The sequence below is a fragment of the Dermacentor andersoni genome, chromosome 8, assembly GCF_023375885.2.
Source record: "Dermacentor andersoni chromosome 8, qqDerAnde1_hic_scaffold, whole genome shotgun sequence".
Lineage (NCBI taxonomy): Eukaryota > Metazoa > Arthropoda > Arachnida > Ixodida > Ixodidae > Dermacentor > Dermacentor andersoni.
The window spans coordinates 138795760-138816044 of NC_092821.1; the positions used below are offsets into that span (position 1 = coordinate 138795760).

Here is a 20285-nt window from a genome sequence, read left to right on the forward strand (position 1 = left end):
AACAGGTGTCCCTTTTTTATGTTCGCACTGCGAAAAAAAGCATCACTGTCGGCTATCTTCTTGAAACCACATCTAAGTGTGTACATCGCTGGACACCCACTTCACGCACTACGGCGTTCAAGCGTGGGCGAAAGAGCACGCGCAAGACAGGCTACTTTCACTCTGATGTCCAAGCGCCGCAGAAGAAAGCAGGAGCGCGCGCACGCGAAAGAGATTTCGAGCCTAGCCTGCAAACGTGAGAGCGCGCGCGCGCGCGAATCAAATTTTTCTCGCGAAGTCACCAAGCGCGAGCGGAGCGAATGAGAAAGGACGAGCGCGCGCAAAACGGCTTTCTTTTTTTCACGTACTGTGATGCAGACACACTCAACTCAGTAGAGGAGCTCGTCGGCCTGCCCGATCAACTAGGAGGAGCCACTCGGTGAGGGCGCTGTTCACTGCCGTCCGCAGCGCCCCCTGGCCCAGGTTGTGTCCCCTATACTTCTGAGCTGACGAACTTGTGCACGCGGTGAGTTCCTGCCTACCATCGCTTTTTTTTTTTTTTTTTTAGGCGGCTCTTCTTGAGGCTACCACGAATCCGTCCCTGAGGTAACGTGTCAAAAATGCTACGGGGGGATGATGGTAACAAACTTCGCGCATTGCTCTCCGCCACCCATACAGGTAAAGTGGAGCGTAGGCGAAGGATGTGAGAAGGAAAGGTCGCTCAGCGTAGGAGAAAACAGTTGGCGGGTGCCCCGACGCCGCCGTCAAAGCCACGTTCCACCCGCAAACAAACGCCGCTTTCAAGGCAAAACACGCGCCACGCGCGTAGTGAGGTTGGGTGCCTCTCACGTGCGTCATCATGCTTCACCTACGAACCCCGCGTAGAGGAAGCCGCGCAAAAAAAAGTGATCCAGATTGCGCAGACGCGGGCGCGTATAACTTCACTCCTGTCGCATGCGTGTCGACTTTACAAGGTCCTCTGGGAACTGTTTTCTTTCTCAACGTGTCTTGCCAATCGGCGCGAGCCAAATTTGTTTAGCGAGCGAATCATCCGTAGTATAATTCACGGCACGGAGTGTCTGAGAAATATTTTACGATGGGCAGCTGCGGGTGCCAATGTCTGTACGAGAGCTGAAACTATGGAGATGGAGCCAGCGTGGGAGGGATAGCAATATTACATCGGTTTACCTAAACTTCGCCATTCTGGCTTCAGACGGCTTCGTTACTTTTGTAAATTGATCCTGAACGAATTATTGCGTCGTAAGCGCAAATGATACGCAATCATCCACGTGCACAAAAGACTTACTGCTTTCATTCGATTATAGAAATATAATTTCTCGAACATTTAGAAAGATAAAGCGTAATAAGTTATGCCGCAAGAATGTGTAAAGCAACAAGCATGAAAATTAGGCAAATTTTCAATCAGTCTATTTGAGTTTCTTTTCTTTTTTTTTGACAGTAGAAACTGAGGTTGAAAATAAAAACAGCCGTCTCAACGACTGCTTGACAGGCCTCACCAATGCTACAGGACAAACAATGTCCGCATTCAGCAGTGCATATACAATGTGACACTGTACACTCAAACGACAGAACATGGCATATATTGCAGATTCGTAAAAGTGACATTAAATAACTTGCACAGCTCAGCCGTGATCAGCGTAGTAGACAGCTACAATGATGAGCACAGGAAATATCGAACTGCATAGCGTAGTTATGCACACGTAAATCAATGTAATATATACCAAATATTCTCTGATAGCAGAACGACTTCAGTGCCACAGGTCGCTCTAGTGATCTTTGTTGGAAATTTGGTCATCCACGGGCGCATCAACCACCGTAGGTGAAGAGGCATGCTACTTTCGTGCACGAAGTTGCAGTGTGTTCCATGTAAACTTTCATTGAAAATGTGATCGAGGTCAACATCTCCATCAACATCAGATGAGAGGCTGTGAATCAGGTAAGCTGTTCTAAAAACAAGCATTTTCAAACATCCATTTTAACATGCACATCAACAGGAGGAAAAAGAATACCTTGCCTTGACTAGTGTTGTCATGTTTGTAGTACTACAGTGGGTCCTTCCGTTAAAGTCAATTCATGGACAGCTCAGACCTACCCCATACTGGGTTACACCGTGCTTTCTATGTATGACAAAAGTAGCGCTTCCCTGGCCATCTCAGATTTCTAGTCCTTTTATTACGGTTTAATATGAGTGAACTAAATTTGCCGTCACACTCTTCTACACATTAGCAATAATTTATTGTGCGATCGGTGCATTCGGGAGCTACCCATGCCACACATGCTGAGACCTTCCGTGTCTGGAGTTTTGACGCAAGGCAACCGCCCGAGCGAGTCGGCAACCTGGCGTGGCTAACCAAAACAGGAAAGGGCGGCAGCAAAGCGGCATGCAAAATGTGGAACTTTCGTCAAACATTACTATAGCGTGGTGAACGTCAACCATCAAAACCCCTTTCAGAATGCCGTCCTTCGTCCATTCAAATTAGGTAGCGCACCCTCGCTCCGAGTCCCTCCTTTTTTCCGACCCAAATACATTATTTTGAGCAGCACTGGAAGCGAAGCCAATGTAGTATGTCCGATGTTGGACCAGCGTGTTTCTAATGTAGACCCAATTTAGCCAACGCTGGCCCTTCTTCCTGAGTTTCCAGGACTGCTACTGTAACTACTTCGATGCTTGTTACTTCGCAGAATCACGACACAAAATCCTAATTGAAATAAGATAAAATGGGTCGAAGGAATAAAGACAATTGAATTGATGACTATAGTATGCGAAGGGATGCATCCTCAACCTGAAGCATTTAGCTAACGTTTCGACAAGGATACATGTTGTTGCCCGACGAAGGCGTGTTGGCTCCAGGCAGAGGAAGCTTCATTTGCTGGCAGCCCACTGTTGATTGCGCACGCGTAGAAAGCCCGCCGCCCCCTCCTTCCTCACCAACCTTTACAACACAGCTCCCGCCCCTCCACGCTTGGCTGACCCCGACTGGCAGGACGGGATAAACGAATGCGTCCGTGTCACGCAAACCCCGTCTGCGTATATGGGCGAGGGAGTGCGAAACAAGAAAGCGCATCCTCTGGTGCGTAAATAGGCACCTGCATCGTCTCCCAAGTTCCGTGCACCAGCGCGAGACCTTGGAAGCGTGGAACCACCAGTGAGCTTTTAGTGGTTCAGTGTAGGCGAACAAGGGAAGCCTCAACCTGGAGCCAACGTTTCCACGTGGTACTTGTGTTCGTCATGGAACCGTGACGACGACGAGTTGGGTGATCGGTGATTTGTTTTAGGGATTTAGCGTTTTGGCGATAAGTTTCAGTGAAGAGAGTCTTAGTGATCAACAGCGGCTGAACAAAGGAAGCCTTAGGTCGAAGTCAACGTTTCGACAAGGGAATTCTCTACGTCAGGTTTCCCCGACGAAGACAAGTTCTAGTGAATTGTGACTAACTTTAACGTTTTAGTGACAAGTTTTAGTGAACAGAGTTGTCGTTTTTTTGTAATCAGCGGTGGCCCAAGAAGGTAGGCCTCAAGTTCAAAGCAATGTTCCCACAAGAGGACTCGTCTCTGTCAGGGGACCTTGACAAACCTTTTGTCCTTACTTTGTCCAAAAGCCAGTTCTGGGCTGTTCACTATCCCTTGACGATTGTTAAACGAACATGTCATTCTTTCTTATTGTTCTACTTGTTGTGTTCGCACTGTGCCTTTCTGTTTCTTGTTGCTACCGAGGTTGCCTTCTTACTCAAGGGATGCTTCCAGCAGAACCAAACAATCTACACACTTTCAGAGCACTCAGAGCAGGCAATGAACTAAGCCGAATGGCCGGGGAAAGTGCAAGTGATGTGCTGAATCCATTGTAGTTCCAGGATGTTTGTCTCAAGTTTCCATCTTACTGTAATTGCTGTCTTCTTGAGAGAGATTTAGTAATCTAGACCATCATTCCGCAGGCAAGAACATCTTTCTGCAAGCGTGGAGCATGTTCATGGCCGAGTATTAACGCATTACGATCAGGGGATGACACTGAATCGGGGAAGCGCTGAAGCTCTCTATTATTTCTTTAATGCTCGCGCGCCTTTCAATGACTACGGCACATGTCGCCATTATAATACTTTCATCGGTTTGTTTGGTTCCTCGCTCTCTGTGCTTAACCCGCCATGTTATGTTGTTTTTTTCTTCTTCTCGGCCCAGCGTAGGGCAAGCTAAGGGGGTCAAGAAGGCCTTATAAGGCCTGACAACATGACGAGGATGGCATAACGCAAAGGACAGACAAATGGACACCGCACGCTCATAATTATTATTTCGCACCCTTTACCAGGTGGCAAATTAAGATGATCAAACAAAAGTGTGATTAAACTAGTGGAAATAGCGGCCTGCGGAGCCGTGAGTTCACGCGCATAAGTGTTCACACTGGCCTGCCGACATCCAGGAACCTCGGAGTATACTTCTGTCGTATGCGTAATATTTTCTTCTTCTTTTTTCTAAGAAGCCTCGCCTTAAGGCATAATGTTCGGTGTTTAATATATGAGTACTGTAAAACCCGCGCTGTGTGTGAATTCAAGCCGTGTTTTGCAGTATCTGTTGTCTTGTACTCAGCGATTATAGCTGGGTACGTAGCAGAAGGCGAGCATCTACTGCAGCCACAATGTAGGGACACTTCGGGGCACCTTGCAATGGACACAAAGCCTTCAACTGCCCCGAAACCCAGTGGCGTGACCGCAGACCGATGGACAACGGAGATAAGGGATGTGCCACAGCAATGTGGCAAGTCTAACAGATTTGCTGTATTCAGTGTTGTTACGCTTCTAGTTGTCAAATAACTCAACATCGCCCTACGACCAACCAGCCTCCTCGTTTATTTCCATAGTACAATGGCCCCAGTAAGGCGTTGTTCCTAGCACCAGCAGCCCAAATTTTAGTTCGACTGCGGAGCTTTATTCTGAGGAAAACCGTACGAGTTTCTACTCTCTAGCGTACAGGATAGCTTCCCTTTCTCCTGAACTTCCCCTACTTTGCCTAATTCCCAACGAGTGAATTGCAATATTCTTGTTGCAGAATAACATTTCATATTGGAATCCACAGATCATGAGTAATTTTTGCTTAAGAACGGATTCGGTGTTCCTTCTCACATATATATATCTCACGACTGGACATTGCACGATTACACACGCAGACAATGAAAAAAAAAAAACTAATGTTCAAGCTTAGATATATGGCTTATCCTCCAAGCGCAGTTTATCAAAATACTGTTTAAGTGTTCCCTGTACATTCTACGGGTCCTACGCGTGGCAACGCGAAAAATTAAGAATGGGAACGCGACGAAACATGGTGCAGTGGTAGTCAGTGGTCAGTGGCAGTTACGTAAAACCCTTTTGCTATCTCTGTGGCCGAACGTAAGAACAAATACAACGACTGTTCACGAAACGCTGCGCTGAACTAATCTGGCTGCTCGACGGGTAAAAGTATACTAGGCACTGGTATAGGCCAAAGCGCGGTGACGTGTGTGCATAAAACGGTGGTGCAGTGGCGGAGGCGGCAGGTGTTGTGCCCAGCGGACCGTTACTCACCCCTGAATTCTCGCAGTGAGTCAGACGACGGTGTGGAGGCCCTCCTGTCCCGCAGGATGCGCACAGAACCGTCGTTCGGGTCGATGGACAGCTGTAGACACCTGCACGAGGGAAAGGATTGGATTGGAATGGATTGGCCTCATTTGTTGGCATAACACTACGCGTACAGTACATCGAGAAACACGTGGCCTCGTGATCAGGGGCGGATCCAAACCAGCTTCAATTATGGGAGGGGCAGACATTGCCCCCTTCCCTCTGGATCCCCCAGTGCCCATGCTGCATCTGAATAACTGTGTAATATGTAATGCGATGTCATTACAAGGATCTGTCCACCTTGCCTTTGATTACATTGCCGCCGGGATCGATCTGCTCTTCAAAGCGTTTTAACCTTTTCTGAGCCGAATTTCGTATTTCAAGAACCAAATTTGTATTCTGTGCAACTAAATCAGGAGCAAAACAAAAATAAATATCAAATATTCTTGATTCAGTTTTTCGTGCTTATGGAACTTCAAACTTCTAATTTTCAATCACACGTATATGAAAAGTGGGCCCCAGGTATGCAAAGTTCGTTCTCGCGTCGTGCCTAGGACGTCTGACATGCCTTGGGTAGCTGGTCCCAAAGGTGCCGCTCAGACGTCTAACCTCAGCACGCTGCAGCTCTTCAAAGCTATGTAAATTTCAGGAAGAACCAATCATCTGCAGCACTAAGTCTACGTAAGCTATGTAGTACTTATGGTTGCTGGTGGCTTTGATGTCGCGCATTAATTTTGGTTTTCTGCCGTGCTGTATATTTCTTGTAGAGTGTTACGGGGAGTCCTGCAGGAATCATCACACCGGAAAGGGCTGAAACACTCGCGAAGATACATATCGTGCCCTAGTATCAGGACCGGCCAACCCATATGCCTTTGATTAGGCAGCTTCCGAGATCGGTCCGGCTTATTTCACGTCCACACCTACAGCGAAGAATAGCGAGCGTCCTTCATAATGCTCTATGACATTAAACACCTCGCATGTCTCGTAAACCCCGTGTTCGGCAACCTGATATTTCCAAGATCGGGAATGGACAGCTTATACTGACCACAACCGCCTTATCTAACAATGTGGTGTGGCCGTTCACTGAAGACGTGCCACTGGGGCCTTCGTCTGAATGTAAATCGAGTTTCGGAGCAGCTCGCGCGTCATACTTGCATCCTGCACAGCATGGGGCCTGACTCGAAGCCCAGCATGGGCTCTCGAAGGTCCAGCTTTCACGTCTTCATTCCATATTGCCACCACTTATATCCCACTTTTTCTCTCCTTCCCTTAATCTCGGAACCGTATATGAAGTAAGAAGAGCAAACACCATTGCCCACTCTGCCACTTTATTAATAATCACCTCTCTCTCTCTCACTATCTCTCTCTCTCTCTCTCTCTATATATATATATATATATATATATATATATATGATTTGTTCGCGTTAAATTTCTGGAATTGTTGGTTAAAGGAAGTTACGGGGGAACTGTGCTCTTCAACATTCAGTACACTGCTAAATTATGTGAAGATACGTGAACTCATAATAAAATCGAATAAAATAAGCAAAAGAAAAGATGATCTTGTAGACACCTTTACTGCCTGCCTACCTCCACTTCCTTTTAAGGTCAATTATATCTTCAACTGCATATTAACACGGCTATATGCTATATTATTATACGTATCACGAACGCGACAAAGCGCGTTTCGGGGGAAGGGGAGAGAGAGAGAGAAAGTTGAGATATAGCATAACCACGATATTCTGCAAGGAGTGTTAACTCTGCAGCACGTTTACACGCGGGACCAAATGGCACTTGTTCACTCTCAATCAATCATGCTATGTACGAAGGCGCTCAAGGAAGTTCCTGTTTAAAGTCGACAGCCGGAACATGACACCACCCATCTGCTTGCTTTCTTCTTTTTTTTTTTCCTTTTTTGCGAGCCTTACAGTGCAGCGCGATTAAGAATACAAGCTGAGTCAACGCGGTAAACGTGGTAAGAGGTGGGTTTTCACCGTGAATTGTGGCAACTGCTATGAACGTTTCGCCACACTGCATGCAATTAGCGAAACTTTCCAGTTTTGGTAACATCTCGCGCACGCGTCGTCTGCTAGTGCTCCTTTGACACGTGACGACACGCCGACGTGACGACACGTCGCACGTCGTCCACTTCAACGTCGTATGCAAAGTTACTCGAAGAACGTGCGTATAGGAAGATCTGAGAGCTGTTCGTTCACACTGGTTGCGAAAGTCAGATAACCTGTAGCAACCGGCCTTTTGAACGAGCAGTCGCAACAATCCACTCTGTGGATCACATGTAAACTGCGTCACAACATACATCCTCTATCCCCGTCGACGCACCACATTGTAAAGAACGATCTGAATAAATGTCAGTTGCCCGGGGGTGATATTGCGGTCATCATCAAATTGGGCCAGGCCAAATTCCAGAGTGCGCTGCGTTTGAGTTTTCAGCCAATCAGATAGACCGTAATCGACCTGTGAGCCAATCAGTGATTACAAGATGGCGAATCTGACAATATGCAGGAATTTGTCAGTGTACCGCTCCGGATTCTGTGCTGAATTGTTCATTGGTTGATTGCACTGCTGTTGAATCAAATGAAGATATCGTCAACAATTATCGTCTGCCGCTACACTGCATTAGGTTGCTAGATTTTTTTTAGAAAAATAATTAATTGAAGTAAGGCAATTACATCGGCAACGCAGTCTTTGGTGCAAACTAGTCGAATACGACAAACATGGACAGGGCAGGCGCATTCCTGTCCTTCCCTTCGTGCCAATAGTTTGCGCCAAATTATATGTTAGCCGTTAAATAAGCCGACTTGTCTACCAAAAAAGTAATCAAGGCAATCGCAGCACACACTGGTTGACCTTAATAGGTAATGCGCGTGTGCTTTCAGTCGAATCACGTTAAGCCGTCCAACTTCCCCAGACAGTGTTCAAAGCACTCAGCGTGTATTTCTGACTCAAGAGCTCGTTTACACGCATAAGCTGACTTCATCTAGCCGTCCATCAAAAAGCAACCACGTCACGTATTCGTACCTAAAGCGCTATCTCTATATGGTGTTGACAACCGGAATATATTACATCGTGCGTCATCTGCTTTACGTCGACTGCTTACGCTCCCGCGAATCTTAAGTTACTACAACGCGCGCAGTGAATCCGAAGCTGAATCAACGTGGTAACGTAACCACATTTACTCCTTAAACTAGCAGGGAGTTCGCTTCGCGATGCTGCGTACAGTCAATTGCGGGCAAGCGTCACGATACGCCTTGCACCTTTTGCAACGTAGAACGTTATTTCAGGCACTTGCCGTCTGCAACTTCTTCTTGTGCAGCAGAGCAGACGACGAACACGCGAAGCTAACATCGTTCACTAACTGACTCTATAAGCGCCTGCATGTGTGTGGAAAAACCATAGTGCTCTCTTAGACACACAAGTTGCAAAAAACCCACGTATACCTTGTGTTTAAAAAAAGGCGATGCCCTTATTGGCAGACAGTTCCCAGAGCTGCGAATAGTTTGCGACGCCTGCGATGGACAGATAACCTGACAGGCGCATTTCGATTGCATCGTTTACGCCGCAGAGAAAAAACGCCCGTTTGTTTCGCTCGAAATGCACGCGCATCCAGCGTGACTGTGTAGTCAAACGAAGAAAATAACCTCAAATGCCTATAAACTGTGGAACGAATAGGAGATTAATGTAGCGAAGGCGAAAAAGAAAGAAGTTGTCAAAAACACTGACGCCTGATCAAAACTCCACGCAACTACCAGGAAGGCCCTTAGTCAACAGCGCCCGACTAAATGTATAGCCATTGCTCCACGTTAAAGGCGAGGTAACTAACCGTGGATGTTACATTTGCGAGAGCGTTTTCCGCAATCGTCGGAATGAATGATAGCACTTCACCCCATCTGCGGTTGTGGCGAGACCATCCATCACCTTTTTATGACACTGACCTCAATTTAATGCACCGAGAGGATCATTCTTCATCGCGTTAGAAGGATTAGATGGCCGGTCACTGTTTGCAAAATGAAACGCAGTAGCATGCGCGAGACGCTTCAAGCATTTCTCTCTCTCTCTCTCTCTCTCTCTCTCTCTCTCTCTCTCTCTCTCTCTCTCTCTCTCTCTCTCTCTCTCTTTATATATATATATATATATATATATATATAAAGTGTGTGTGTGTCTCTATCTCTCTCCCTCTATCTGTTTCTCTCTATGCGTGTGTTTCGATGTATCTTTATTTCTGTATTTCTGTCTACCTGTATATGTCGCTCTCGCTCACACTCTGTGCATGACTGTGTATTTCTCTGTCTTTGAATCTATGCACATCCATGTGTTCTCTCTATCTGTGCCTGCGAGTATCTCTCTACATATATTTCTGTCTTTCTCCGTCTGTCTGTGAGTTTCTTCCTCTCTCTCTCTCTCTCTCTCTCTTGATCTCTTTCGTGTGCTTATTCATTTGTACACAAACCGTATATCGCCTTCATATGAACAAAACGACAAATCTGTACGAAAACGAAGCCTTCTAGATAATTAGTCTATCACAGTCGGAATACATAAATTTTTACAAACTAACAGGTTATTAACGCTGCATCTGCCACGTCTGAGCACTGCGTGAACAAAAGCTAAGCAAAACACGCTTTCAAACATTCGTTATTGTGAGAGGAGTGAATTAATAAAATAAAAGTCTTCAAACAACGCTTTCAAACAGGCAGAACTACAATGAATTTCGAAACGACGAAAGTATCGGGTTTCTTTTCGTGGCAGACGGCCATCAGCCGCCAACAAATATATTCACCGTCCTGGCAACGGAGCGATGCAGTCCGTTAAACCTCCGTCGGCCTCTTGGTTCGATCTATAAAAAAAACCCGGCCTACGATCTCGGACGATTTAATCGTTGTTAATTCTCAGCGTACGTGAGAACACTCCCGTTCGACGACGTTTTCCCAGCGAAACGCCGGTTCTTCCTTTTCTGCTTTTTATCGGAAACTGCGCACGTCAGAGGGACGGGGGCGCGCGCGTTCCGCTGACGTCACTAGCGGGGGGGAAACCTGGCGTCTGCTGAGCGCCGTCTGCTGAGCGCAAAGGTGCGGTGCTTCCGCTATGCAAATCTCGCCTGGATGAAGATCCTACACTCGACGCGCAATTCGTGTCGTCGCCGCTTCAGCCACGCGTCGTGAAGTATATGTGTACGAGGCGGTGTACGAGAGAAGAAGAAACGCATTAGGCCGCGTCCGTGCCGAGGCGGGTGTGCGTTAGCGGACACGGACGGTGAAGCACGTAGATCGACATCGGCCACAATTCGAAATAACGACGCCAAACGAATCTCCTCTTTCGTGCTATGCTTGGAATGTGGCACTGAAGAGGGACGTCATTTGCCCCTGACAGGAACATTTATATTTTGTGAACTCCTGGAGCCATTTGTCTTATGCGTCAGATTTGGAACTGGTGTGCCACTGTATTTATGCTAATCGTTGCTTGTGTTACTTAATCGTTTTGAGCACAGTTATTATGTCAGAGAAGGAAGGCAGTCGATCGGTGCCAACTACAGTACGTTTCCCTAAATACAGTTCATCATAATACACTGTTCCGTCCTGCGTCTATCGCGTTGAAATATTTTGGTTGGAATCTCAGTGTTCGCAAAAATAAACATTGATTGATTGATTGATTGATTGATTGATTGATTGATTGATTGATTGATTGATTGATTGATTGATTGATTGATTGATTGATTGATTGATTGATTGATTGATTGATTGATTGATTGATTGATTGATGTTAACATCCCGAAGGAAGATATGGCTTGCGAGAGACGCCGTAGATGAGCACTCCGTATTCATTTCAACTTGGTCAAGTTTTTTAGCGTCTCACCGAATCCGTGTGGTGCCGTAAAAGCTACTAATCGCGTCAGCCAATCAAGAACGAGATGCAGAAAGGTTCGTCCGCTGTCCACCGCTAACCCTTCCGTGCTTAATACCAGTTGAACGAGACCTTCACCGATGGATTAGCGGCGCAAAGTGGAACAATGGACGAGCCCTTCCTCCGAGATTATCTTTCCTGTGTGACCGATGCGGCCTGAAGCTATGACTGAGGTGCGCGGAAATAGATAAGACGAGGGTGTAAGATAAGACGAGGGTGTAAGCGGAAATACATGGGCGTGTTTGCGTTCGGCCTTCACCGGAATACAGCAGACGCGATCGGCAATCGAACCCTCGCCCTCGTGCCCAACAGCAGATAGCCAAATTCAGTGCAGCGGGTACAGCCGCTTTTTTAGACGGAGTTGGCACAGAAGACTGGGTGAGGGAACAAACGCGAGTTAATGACATCTTAGTTGAAATCAAGAAAAAGAAATGGGCAGGGGCAGGACATGTAATGAGGAGGGAAGATAACCGATGGCCACTAAGGGTTACGGACTGGATTCCAAGTGAAGGGAAGCGTAGCAGAGGGCGGCAGAAAGTTAGGTGGGCGTATGAGATTAAGAAGTTTGCAGGGACAACATGGCCACAATTAGTACATGACCGGGGCAGTTGGAGAAGTATGGGAGAGGCCTTTGCCCTGCAGTGGGCGTAACCAGGCTGATGATGATGATGGCACAGAAAACAGTTCACACTTTCTTGAATGAGCGATAAAGGATAAGGCTTGATGCAGAAATGACCAGCAGAAGTAGCTTGATCCAATGACTTGCTTCATTAATTCTTTAAAGACATTCAACAGTGGAAGAAACATTGGAGACATAATAAAAGTCAGAAAGAACGACACCGCAGGCCTCTTTATGCGGGATGTCAGTGAAGACACAAAAGAATTTGGAAAAATAGCTGGAAATCATTGTGAAACAACACACGGAACACAACCCCACGGTCGACTCTTTGGAGAGCGTGCTACGGAGTTACGTCGGGCAATATTCTGCGAAAGCATGGTCAAGCCTTGAAGTTGTTTGTTTTCGCCTAGGAGGTGGAAATTCAGCCACTATAATTGCAGAAACTTGGTCGCACGCGACGTAAGCGTCAGAAGTGAAGGAAATTTGTTCCCGTCCAAGAAGTCGACAGAAAAAAAGAAACGAAAGCTACATGACTGTAGTTTAGCGCATGCTTCGCTCTGCCGCCTAAAATTTCCTGAAGCGACTCGCTCTCCCTTCTACATGTTTCTCTCTTTCTTATTTTTTTTTCCTTTGATAGTGGCAAGAGCAATGCCGAACTAATTACTCGCACATTCCGCCGGGACGGTTACGAGGCATAATTACACCACAGCGCCCCTCGGTCTTTTCTTATACAGAACTTGTTCTGCGCTCTCGTCGAGTGTTTCGACGTACTCACTCACAAACTCGCCGAACTTGTTTCAGTACACCTTCTTCGAGCGCACGGCGCATTCAAAAACTGCACAGCTCATCTACACACGAAGCTAAAAAACTTCCAGATCAGCAGGATCCCAGCGGTACCATCAAAAGAGAAGGAATGGCTATATAGCGAATACTGCTGCATTTTGGGCCTTTCTATATCTTTGCAAGTGGAGAAGTGTACAGAAACAAACAGAAATAGGTCTGAACATCTCGTGATACGTAACACGGGCGATTCCTCACCGTGACGTCTGTTAATTATAAGCTGCGTCTTCTGAAACTGCGGCAGTCCAAGGTTTGTGCCGATTCTGCAGTTCGGTTAGACGTTCTAAGCCACTTATGTCCGTACTTAACTAGCTACACTCTTATTCCTGATCACTCACGCAGGTAATTTAGGCATCTCGACCGGCGAGAAACCGGTCTGCTATAGAATAGGCGCTAACGTATATTTAGGACGCTTGGAGCGCGTCGATGCACCGAACCTGCTCGCTCCTCCGCGCGAGTATACCGCGTTGACGTTGCCCATCCAAAGAGCGTGCAGGAACGAGAACCTGTAACCCTTAGTTACTCCCTTATGATTCGCCGTCTAATTGGACTAGATAGCAGCCGCGCAGAATACGCATTTGGAAAGCGCCCCGCGAGCCAAGATGGCGAGAGTCCCATTACAGGAGCAGACGTGCATGTGACCAAGAATACCTTAGATTGGCAGAGCATGTTCATTCGAGGCGCACGTGAACACTAGGCCGCCATAAAGTTGTCCGGTACCGAGTAAACAAAGATTCCTTAACTTATTGCGCGAGAAGTTGGTTTCTTCTCTTCGCTTTTCAGTGCTATCAGTTGATTGGCAGAGGGTTTTGGCTTGTAAGTATATGCGTATTATCACCCATACTGCAATGCCGGAACACCGAGACTTGGGCGTGAGCAGGAGTACTACTGGTGGCCCGTCTCGTGGTGTGGAGTTCAACCAGAGCGCACAGAGCTTGTCATTGCAAGGACGCACTATGCGGTGCGCTTAGCTACTGCCGTAATTATGTCGGCGGCAACATAATCATGAACCTGGTGGAACGAAGAGTCGCAAGGTGCCGTTGCCGGCGCTGTTGCTGTTGCCTCTTTACCCTTTTCCAGCGTTACGTTATTCCCCAAACGTTAGCGCTACATATATGATACGAACATGTTTGAACTCCCTAGTACACCCCGGACGAAAACCATGAGTATGGTTCTTTTTTTTTTTTTTTTGCTTTTTTCCTTCACCATGTTCTTTCTCCTCGGTTTGTTGTCGTTGTCGTTGCGGCTTTTCCAAAACCGCTGCACTGTTCTCGTGCTTCGGTATTCCGGGACTCAAGATCGCGGATGTCAATAATTTGAACTGAATTTGTTTACAGACAGACATTGGCGGTCACACCGAGTAAACAAGGAAAGCGAGCTCACATTAACGAATGCTGCCGAGCAAAGGCCTCGGGGCAGTCCGTCGCTCCGATCGTGCACTTGACGCGACCGGTCCGTTGTCTCCCAAGTCTCAGACCGCGCCGACCGCTCAGCCGCGCACGTTCTCAACCCCCAGCCGCGCGACCATGTGTCCGGGCTCCATAACTCGCACCGGTGGTGGGCGCCACTCGGACCACCCGAGCCACCTCGGCCCGACCCCAAAACACTCCCCCAAAAAAACTCCCTTCTCCAGATCTGCGCGATTTGTGGCGCTCGCCAGAACCAGTGCGCGAGGACCCCTGCCGCTCCCTTTTTCACCGAACTGCGTCCGGCCACAAGCCTTCCAGAAGCAGGCGCTCTCAGGGAAGCGGCTCGGGTGCGAGCCAACAGCAAAACATTGCAAGGCAACTGATACGCAAACACAGGCAGAACGCCAGAGAAGACGAGCGAGCACGCCCTACAACTAAACAAAAAGAATGCGTACGTGAGTTAACCAAGGCGAACAATCACAACGACCTTACACCGTCCAGCACAGCCACCTTGCAGATTGCGTTCTGTTAGGCTCAAAGTGAACTCGCGTCGTACCGTCGCCCACCGCAGTCGTATATATACAGTATACTTAACACATTTCACTACCGTTCACATATTCGTTCATACACTCATGCGGAATAGTACGTTCTGCGTCGACGAAAGGAAACCAAGAGAGGTATGGCCGGTCACATATTGCTAATGTGTGGCGGAGCGCCCGAGTGTGTATGACGAGTCAGGGAGAGAGAGAGAGAGAAGGAAGGACGGCTGGGTCGTGTACTTGCGTCACCGTTAGGACGCACATCTGCATGAGGAAAGCCCAGTCGTGAATGTGCGGAAGTCTAGTAACGATCACGTCATGAAGAGCGCCTGTCACCGAGGCGCAGTCTGAGACAACAGGTACGTTCTAGGAATCGGTTCACATCGAACTATCTCGCACATATCGCTGAACGGTTTCATGAGGCGTTCTGGCGTCATTACGGCGCTCCTTTCACGTAGCTTGCGACACGAGTATAGATAACGCACGCGCACGCACTAACGCACACACATCGCCGATGGAACAGCGTAACAATCACAAAATGCTCACATCGAGATGGCTATAACGTTGTCGAAGCCTGGCTACGAATAACCTTCCAATGTAATGTATCGTCTTGGTGGTCCTCGCAGCATAAATACACCATTTTGATTAGGTTACTATTGTTTACACATACCGCGGTGGCCTGAATAACTTTCAAAATGACCCCGTGCTGAAAATCCTCTACGGGCGCCTGCTAAACACTTATTATGGATGCATTTTCAGTTACTCGTTTGCTGCAGGTACAAATGGAAAAAAAAAGATAGTCCTCGCTTTTTGATCCGCTGTAGTCAGGAACCCTCGATGGACCTATTGTGTTTCGGCCTTCTATGTGATCGACGCTACGCCATATCAGTATGTCTCAGGGATTCACTATGCTTTACAACAAATATTCGGTATAACGAAACTCGGTAAAGCGATGCTCGGTATAGCGAACTTCAAGGTCAGCTGCACCGACTGGGCATGATCCTGGACATTGCGAGCAGGTAAAGCTGGGTTCCGACTTTGTTCTTCTCCCTTCTGGTGACTTTTCCGACTATACAAATTGACGTTCAAAGATCAAGTCGTAATACCAATCGAATGCTTTCGCCTGGAGGGGCGCTTCTTGCGATGGGGACAATTTCATTGCAAGCAGTTGAACAATTTCGGAAATAAAAATGTTACAGGAATTCATGACTTTTTTTCTTCGGGTATCTTTTATATCGTTGCGTATTGTTCCTTCCCATACTTAGGCTAGACCTTATCTGCTACGACGAACGTGCACTATATTCCAACCGCAGAAGAATATGTCGCATTCCTTCCGGCTCCAGATTAGATAGATAGATAGATAGATAGATAGATAGATAGATAGATAGATAGATAGATAGATAGATAGATAGATAGATAGATAGATAGATAGATAGATAGATAGATAGATAGATAGATAGATAGATAGATAGATAGATAGATAGATAGATAGATAGATAGATAGATAGATAGATAGATAGATAGATAGATAGATAGATAGATAGATAGATAGATAGATAAATAGATAGATAGATAGATAGATAGATAGATAGATAGATAGATAGATAGATAGATAGATAGATAGATAGATAGATAGATAGATAGATAGATAGATAGATAGATAGATAGATAGATAGATAGATAGATAGATAGTGGTAGGCGGAAGGCTATAGGGTGCGATGATCAACGCAGAATGTCTCGGCAACATGCAGTTTGCGAATGGCGTGACCCTGTTCAGCAACGCTGGCAGCAAATCGCAAGACATGGTTGAGGACCTTAGTAAGGTATGCGACTGAGGTCGTTGGTGTTCATCCACGACGTTTGACAGCGCGAACTTGGTCAATGGACGGCGAAAGAGGCGACAAACGCCTCTATAGAATCTGTTGCAAGAGTGCGTGGGCACAGCTCATGAGAAGGAAATCTACACAAGAATAAAATTGGGTTGGAACGCATACGGCAGGCATTACAAAGTCACCACCAGGAGGTGTATTCTTTAAGAGTCCATTTAGTGGACTGTCAATTTCAGCCGCTGCTCATGTGCTGATTAGATGGAGCTGTGCGAGGGAAGAGGAGACGAACGGCCCCAGCCAATCAGCGGCGGTCGAAATGGACCGTCAACTAAGTAGACTCTTACAGAACCCCCCCCCCCCCCCCCGGCAGCTTGCCGCTATCACTGAAAATAAATTTGTATAATCATTGCGTTCTGCCGGTATACTTACATATGGGGCATAAATTTAGAGGTTAACAAAGAATCTCGAGAAGAAAGGCAACGACCGCGCAGCGAACTGTGGAACTAAAAGAAACATGATAGTCCTGCGTGACATTAAGAAACAGGAAGACAGAAGCGTGGATTAGAGAACAAATGATGGCGGCCATTATGCTATTCGAGATGAAGAGGAAGAATTGGAGTCAGGCAGGCCATATCATCGAAGAAGGAAATCCATTCCAATCCAATGCAGGCCATAGGCAATGCTTCTATGGTGGATGACCATTGCTCTGTCAGGGTTACAGAACGGGTGCCAAGGCAAAGGAAGGGCAGTCGAGAACATCATAGAAATAGTTTGTGTGGTGAAATTAGGAAATTTTCTGGCATAACTAGAAATCAGCTGGCGCGAGACAGGGGTAATTGGAGATCGCTGGGAGAGGCCTTCGTCCTGCAGTGGCGTCATAAAAGATAGACCAATATGATGATGATAATGAGGACAGGGGTGTCAGCCGGTGCAAAAAATGGGTAAGTGGAGATCGACAGAAAAGGCGTATACGTCCTGCAGTGGACATAAACTAGGCTACTGATGATGATGATGATGATGATGATGATGATGATGTAGTTTATTCGGATAGTGATAACCTGTTTTCGGGAAGAGGTTTAAAATAGCTCGCGCAAGGTACAGTACAACCAGATTACGTATAATCTATATATAACATAACTGATACCGTGCATTCAGCAGCCGCTGACGGAGCGATGTGTTGCGCAGTGGTCCCTAGAGAGGCGCCTGCAACGCGTGTTATCGCTGCAACGAGAGTCGCGAGGGAGCTTCTCCGGTGTCGAGATTACGCCAGGACCGGAAGGGCGCGCACGCGTTCAACGTGCTTCGCTAGCGACACGATGATCCTCTATGCAGATTTCTCTCGGCTCGCAACTCGACAGGGCCAAGCCTGTTGGTCAGCACATTCTTTGATACGATCGATAACCAGCGTTTAAGCGATGTGTCAAAAGAGGGCCGTGCTGCCTTCGTAGTTTGCGATGTCGGATCGTGCTGTTTGCTGTATATACGTTCTCTCCGCGGTCGTTGCTCCCCAAAGCTGCGCGGTTTACTGTGAATGACGCTGTAGTAGACTTATCCGGATTAGTTTTTTTTTTTTTTTATAAATCGGAGTTCACTGACCCGAAGAACGGTGCACGGGCGCTCTTGCCCACTGTCCCCATCGGATGCGACCATTGCTGCCGCGAGTCGAACCCATGACCTCGTGCCCCAGAGCAGAATATCACGGCCACCGGCCACAGCGGTGCGTTTTGTTACAAACAGTAGTTCTACAATGTGGCGTTGTAGTAAGGCTTTGTAACATGTGGGGGGGGGGGAGGGGGGGAGGCTTTCCTTATCATTCTTTTCGCTATTTCTTTATCATTGCTTATGTGATTCAGGAAGGGTGGAAGGCAAATCGCGTGGGCTTCTGTTCGTCCGTGGCGACGAATTTCGTTGCCAATCGGATGGCCAAACTGCCATGGTGCAGTTCCTGGGACTCTGATCGAGCTGCTTGTAGCAGCGCTTTGCCTGTTACCACCTTCCAGAATGTTTCTGGAGAAATGAAATCGAAATTGAACTTAACAATCAGCTGGAAAAAAAAACTAGATTAAATCGTTCCTTACATTCGGGCAAACTTAGTTCTCATTTTTTTTTTTTCACTTTTTGCAAGCACTCGCACGAAGCCTTCGGATTTCTTTAGCAATGCAGCGTTTGCCAAAAAGACCGTCGCGCACATAACGTTGTGGCAAAGTATGTCTCGGAACCTTATAATATGTCTCCTATGGAGTGGCCATGGCTGCGAAACTCTGGAAACCGAGAATTCTAGGTAACCTCACACAAAAAATTCAGCGACGATTAAACGGTAAATGCGAGATAGATGAGTTAGCATTGCGTCGCACCTCTTTGGGGTTCCGGATACGTGATTTAAATAAGTGTTAGGTATAGGGTAGTTACTTTCGTTTCATTGCTGCGAACATTACGAGCTTTTTTTTCCATGAAGGCGGTGCTATTATTGGTAGCTGACGCTCTGAAAAGCTGGTGACACCTTCATGCGCCCAAGAAATTTCGAACGAAGTGGTTATTCGTATTAAGCGAGTTCGTTATACCGACGGTTGGCTGTCGCGTTGAGTATGACAACTGCCATGTATGTGCTACACGCGCGTCGACGAAGCTTCGCTGATCAAGACATTTGATGCGATTTAGACGGATTCTCAACACTGCGTTCGTGACACCCTCTATGTTTGTTTGTGGGGTGCCCAACATGAAGTTGGCCTTGAGGTAAACTTCGACCTGTCTTACATCCTATAGTACTAAATAGTTGTGGCATCTATTAGTCAAGTTATAAACTGACAACCATCAAACCACGAGCCAATGTGCATCTCATCTTTGTGTCGACTGCCACTCGACCATTCCAGCATTGGTGTCAACAAACACCGTGAGCATAATAACCAAAAGCCGCGAGACACATGAAAGTGACCTCGATCGAGGTCAGGGCGTATGTTCGTATACTTACGTTCCTTGACTCGCCAACACCACAGTTGCCACGGCAAACACCGCTGTCCTAAGCCACAGATTACCGGTGCTCCTACTAAGTCCACGACGTACTGCGTCTCTGCAACTTTCACCACAACTTTCACGTCCTTGCCGTCTGACAGCGTAGCCCGGCAGCCGATCACACACCGCCGAACCAGACGCGACGCCCTCTTCCATGTCTGGAAACTGAAATTCCGCGACCAACAGGTCTTCTTCTTCGCAGACGCACCTGGCTGAAAACAAAACGCCACGCACGGAGTAAGTATCCACGGTTTCTACACGTCTCGGTCGTTTCCTTGATCGTCGCGGCCGCGTTCGTTCTTCAAGGAGCACCGCGTGCGAAGGTTTCTTCTCCTTGTTGCCAGCCGCCGATGTTGGTGCTTGCGTAGATTCCGATGGCGCAGAGCAGGCATTTATACGAACGACGTCTTTCACCTGGTAGGGGCGAAGTTAAGGAGACGCGAGCGCGCTTGAAGCCTCATTCCCTCAGGGGCAAAGAAATATACCCGCGAACGCGCCGGCGCTGCGGTGGTAACTCGAAGACCGACCAGCGCGTCCGATGATGACG

General features: G+C 47.3%; 1 protein-coding gene across 1 annotated transcript in view; it reads right to left on the minus strand.

The window, feature by feature from the left end:
- LOC140219883 (mannan-binding lectin serine protease 1-like) overlaps window positions 1–20285 on the minus strand; it is a 62100-nt gene extending 41815 nt beyond the window's left edge. The window contains exons 1-2 of the mRNA XM_072289970.1: window positions 19698–20285; window positions 5548–5648 (exon numbers count right to left, since the gene is read on the minus strand). Of these exons, the coding sequence (XP_072146071.1) occupies window positions 5548–5648; window positions 19698–19894 (298 nt within the window). The 5' untranslated portion in view covers window positions 19895–20285. The remainder of the gene's footprint in view (window positions 1–5547; window positions 5649–19697) is intronic.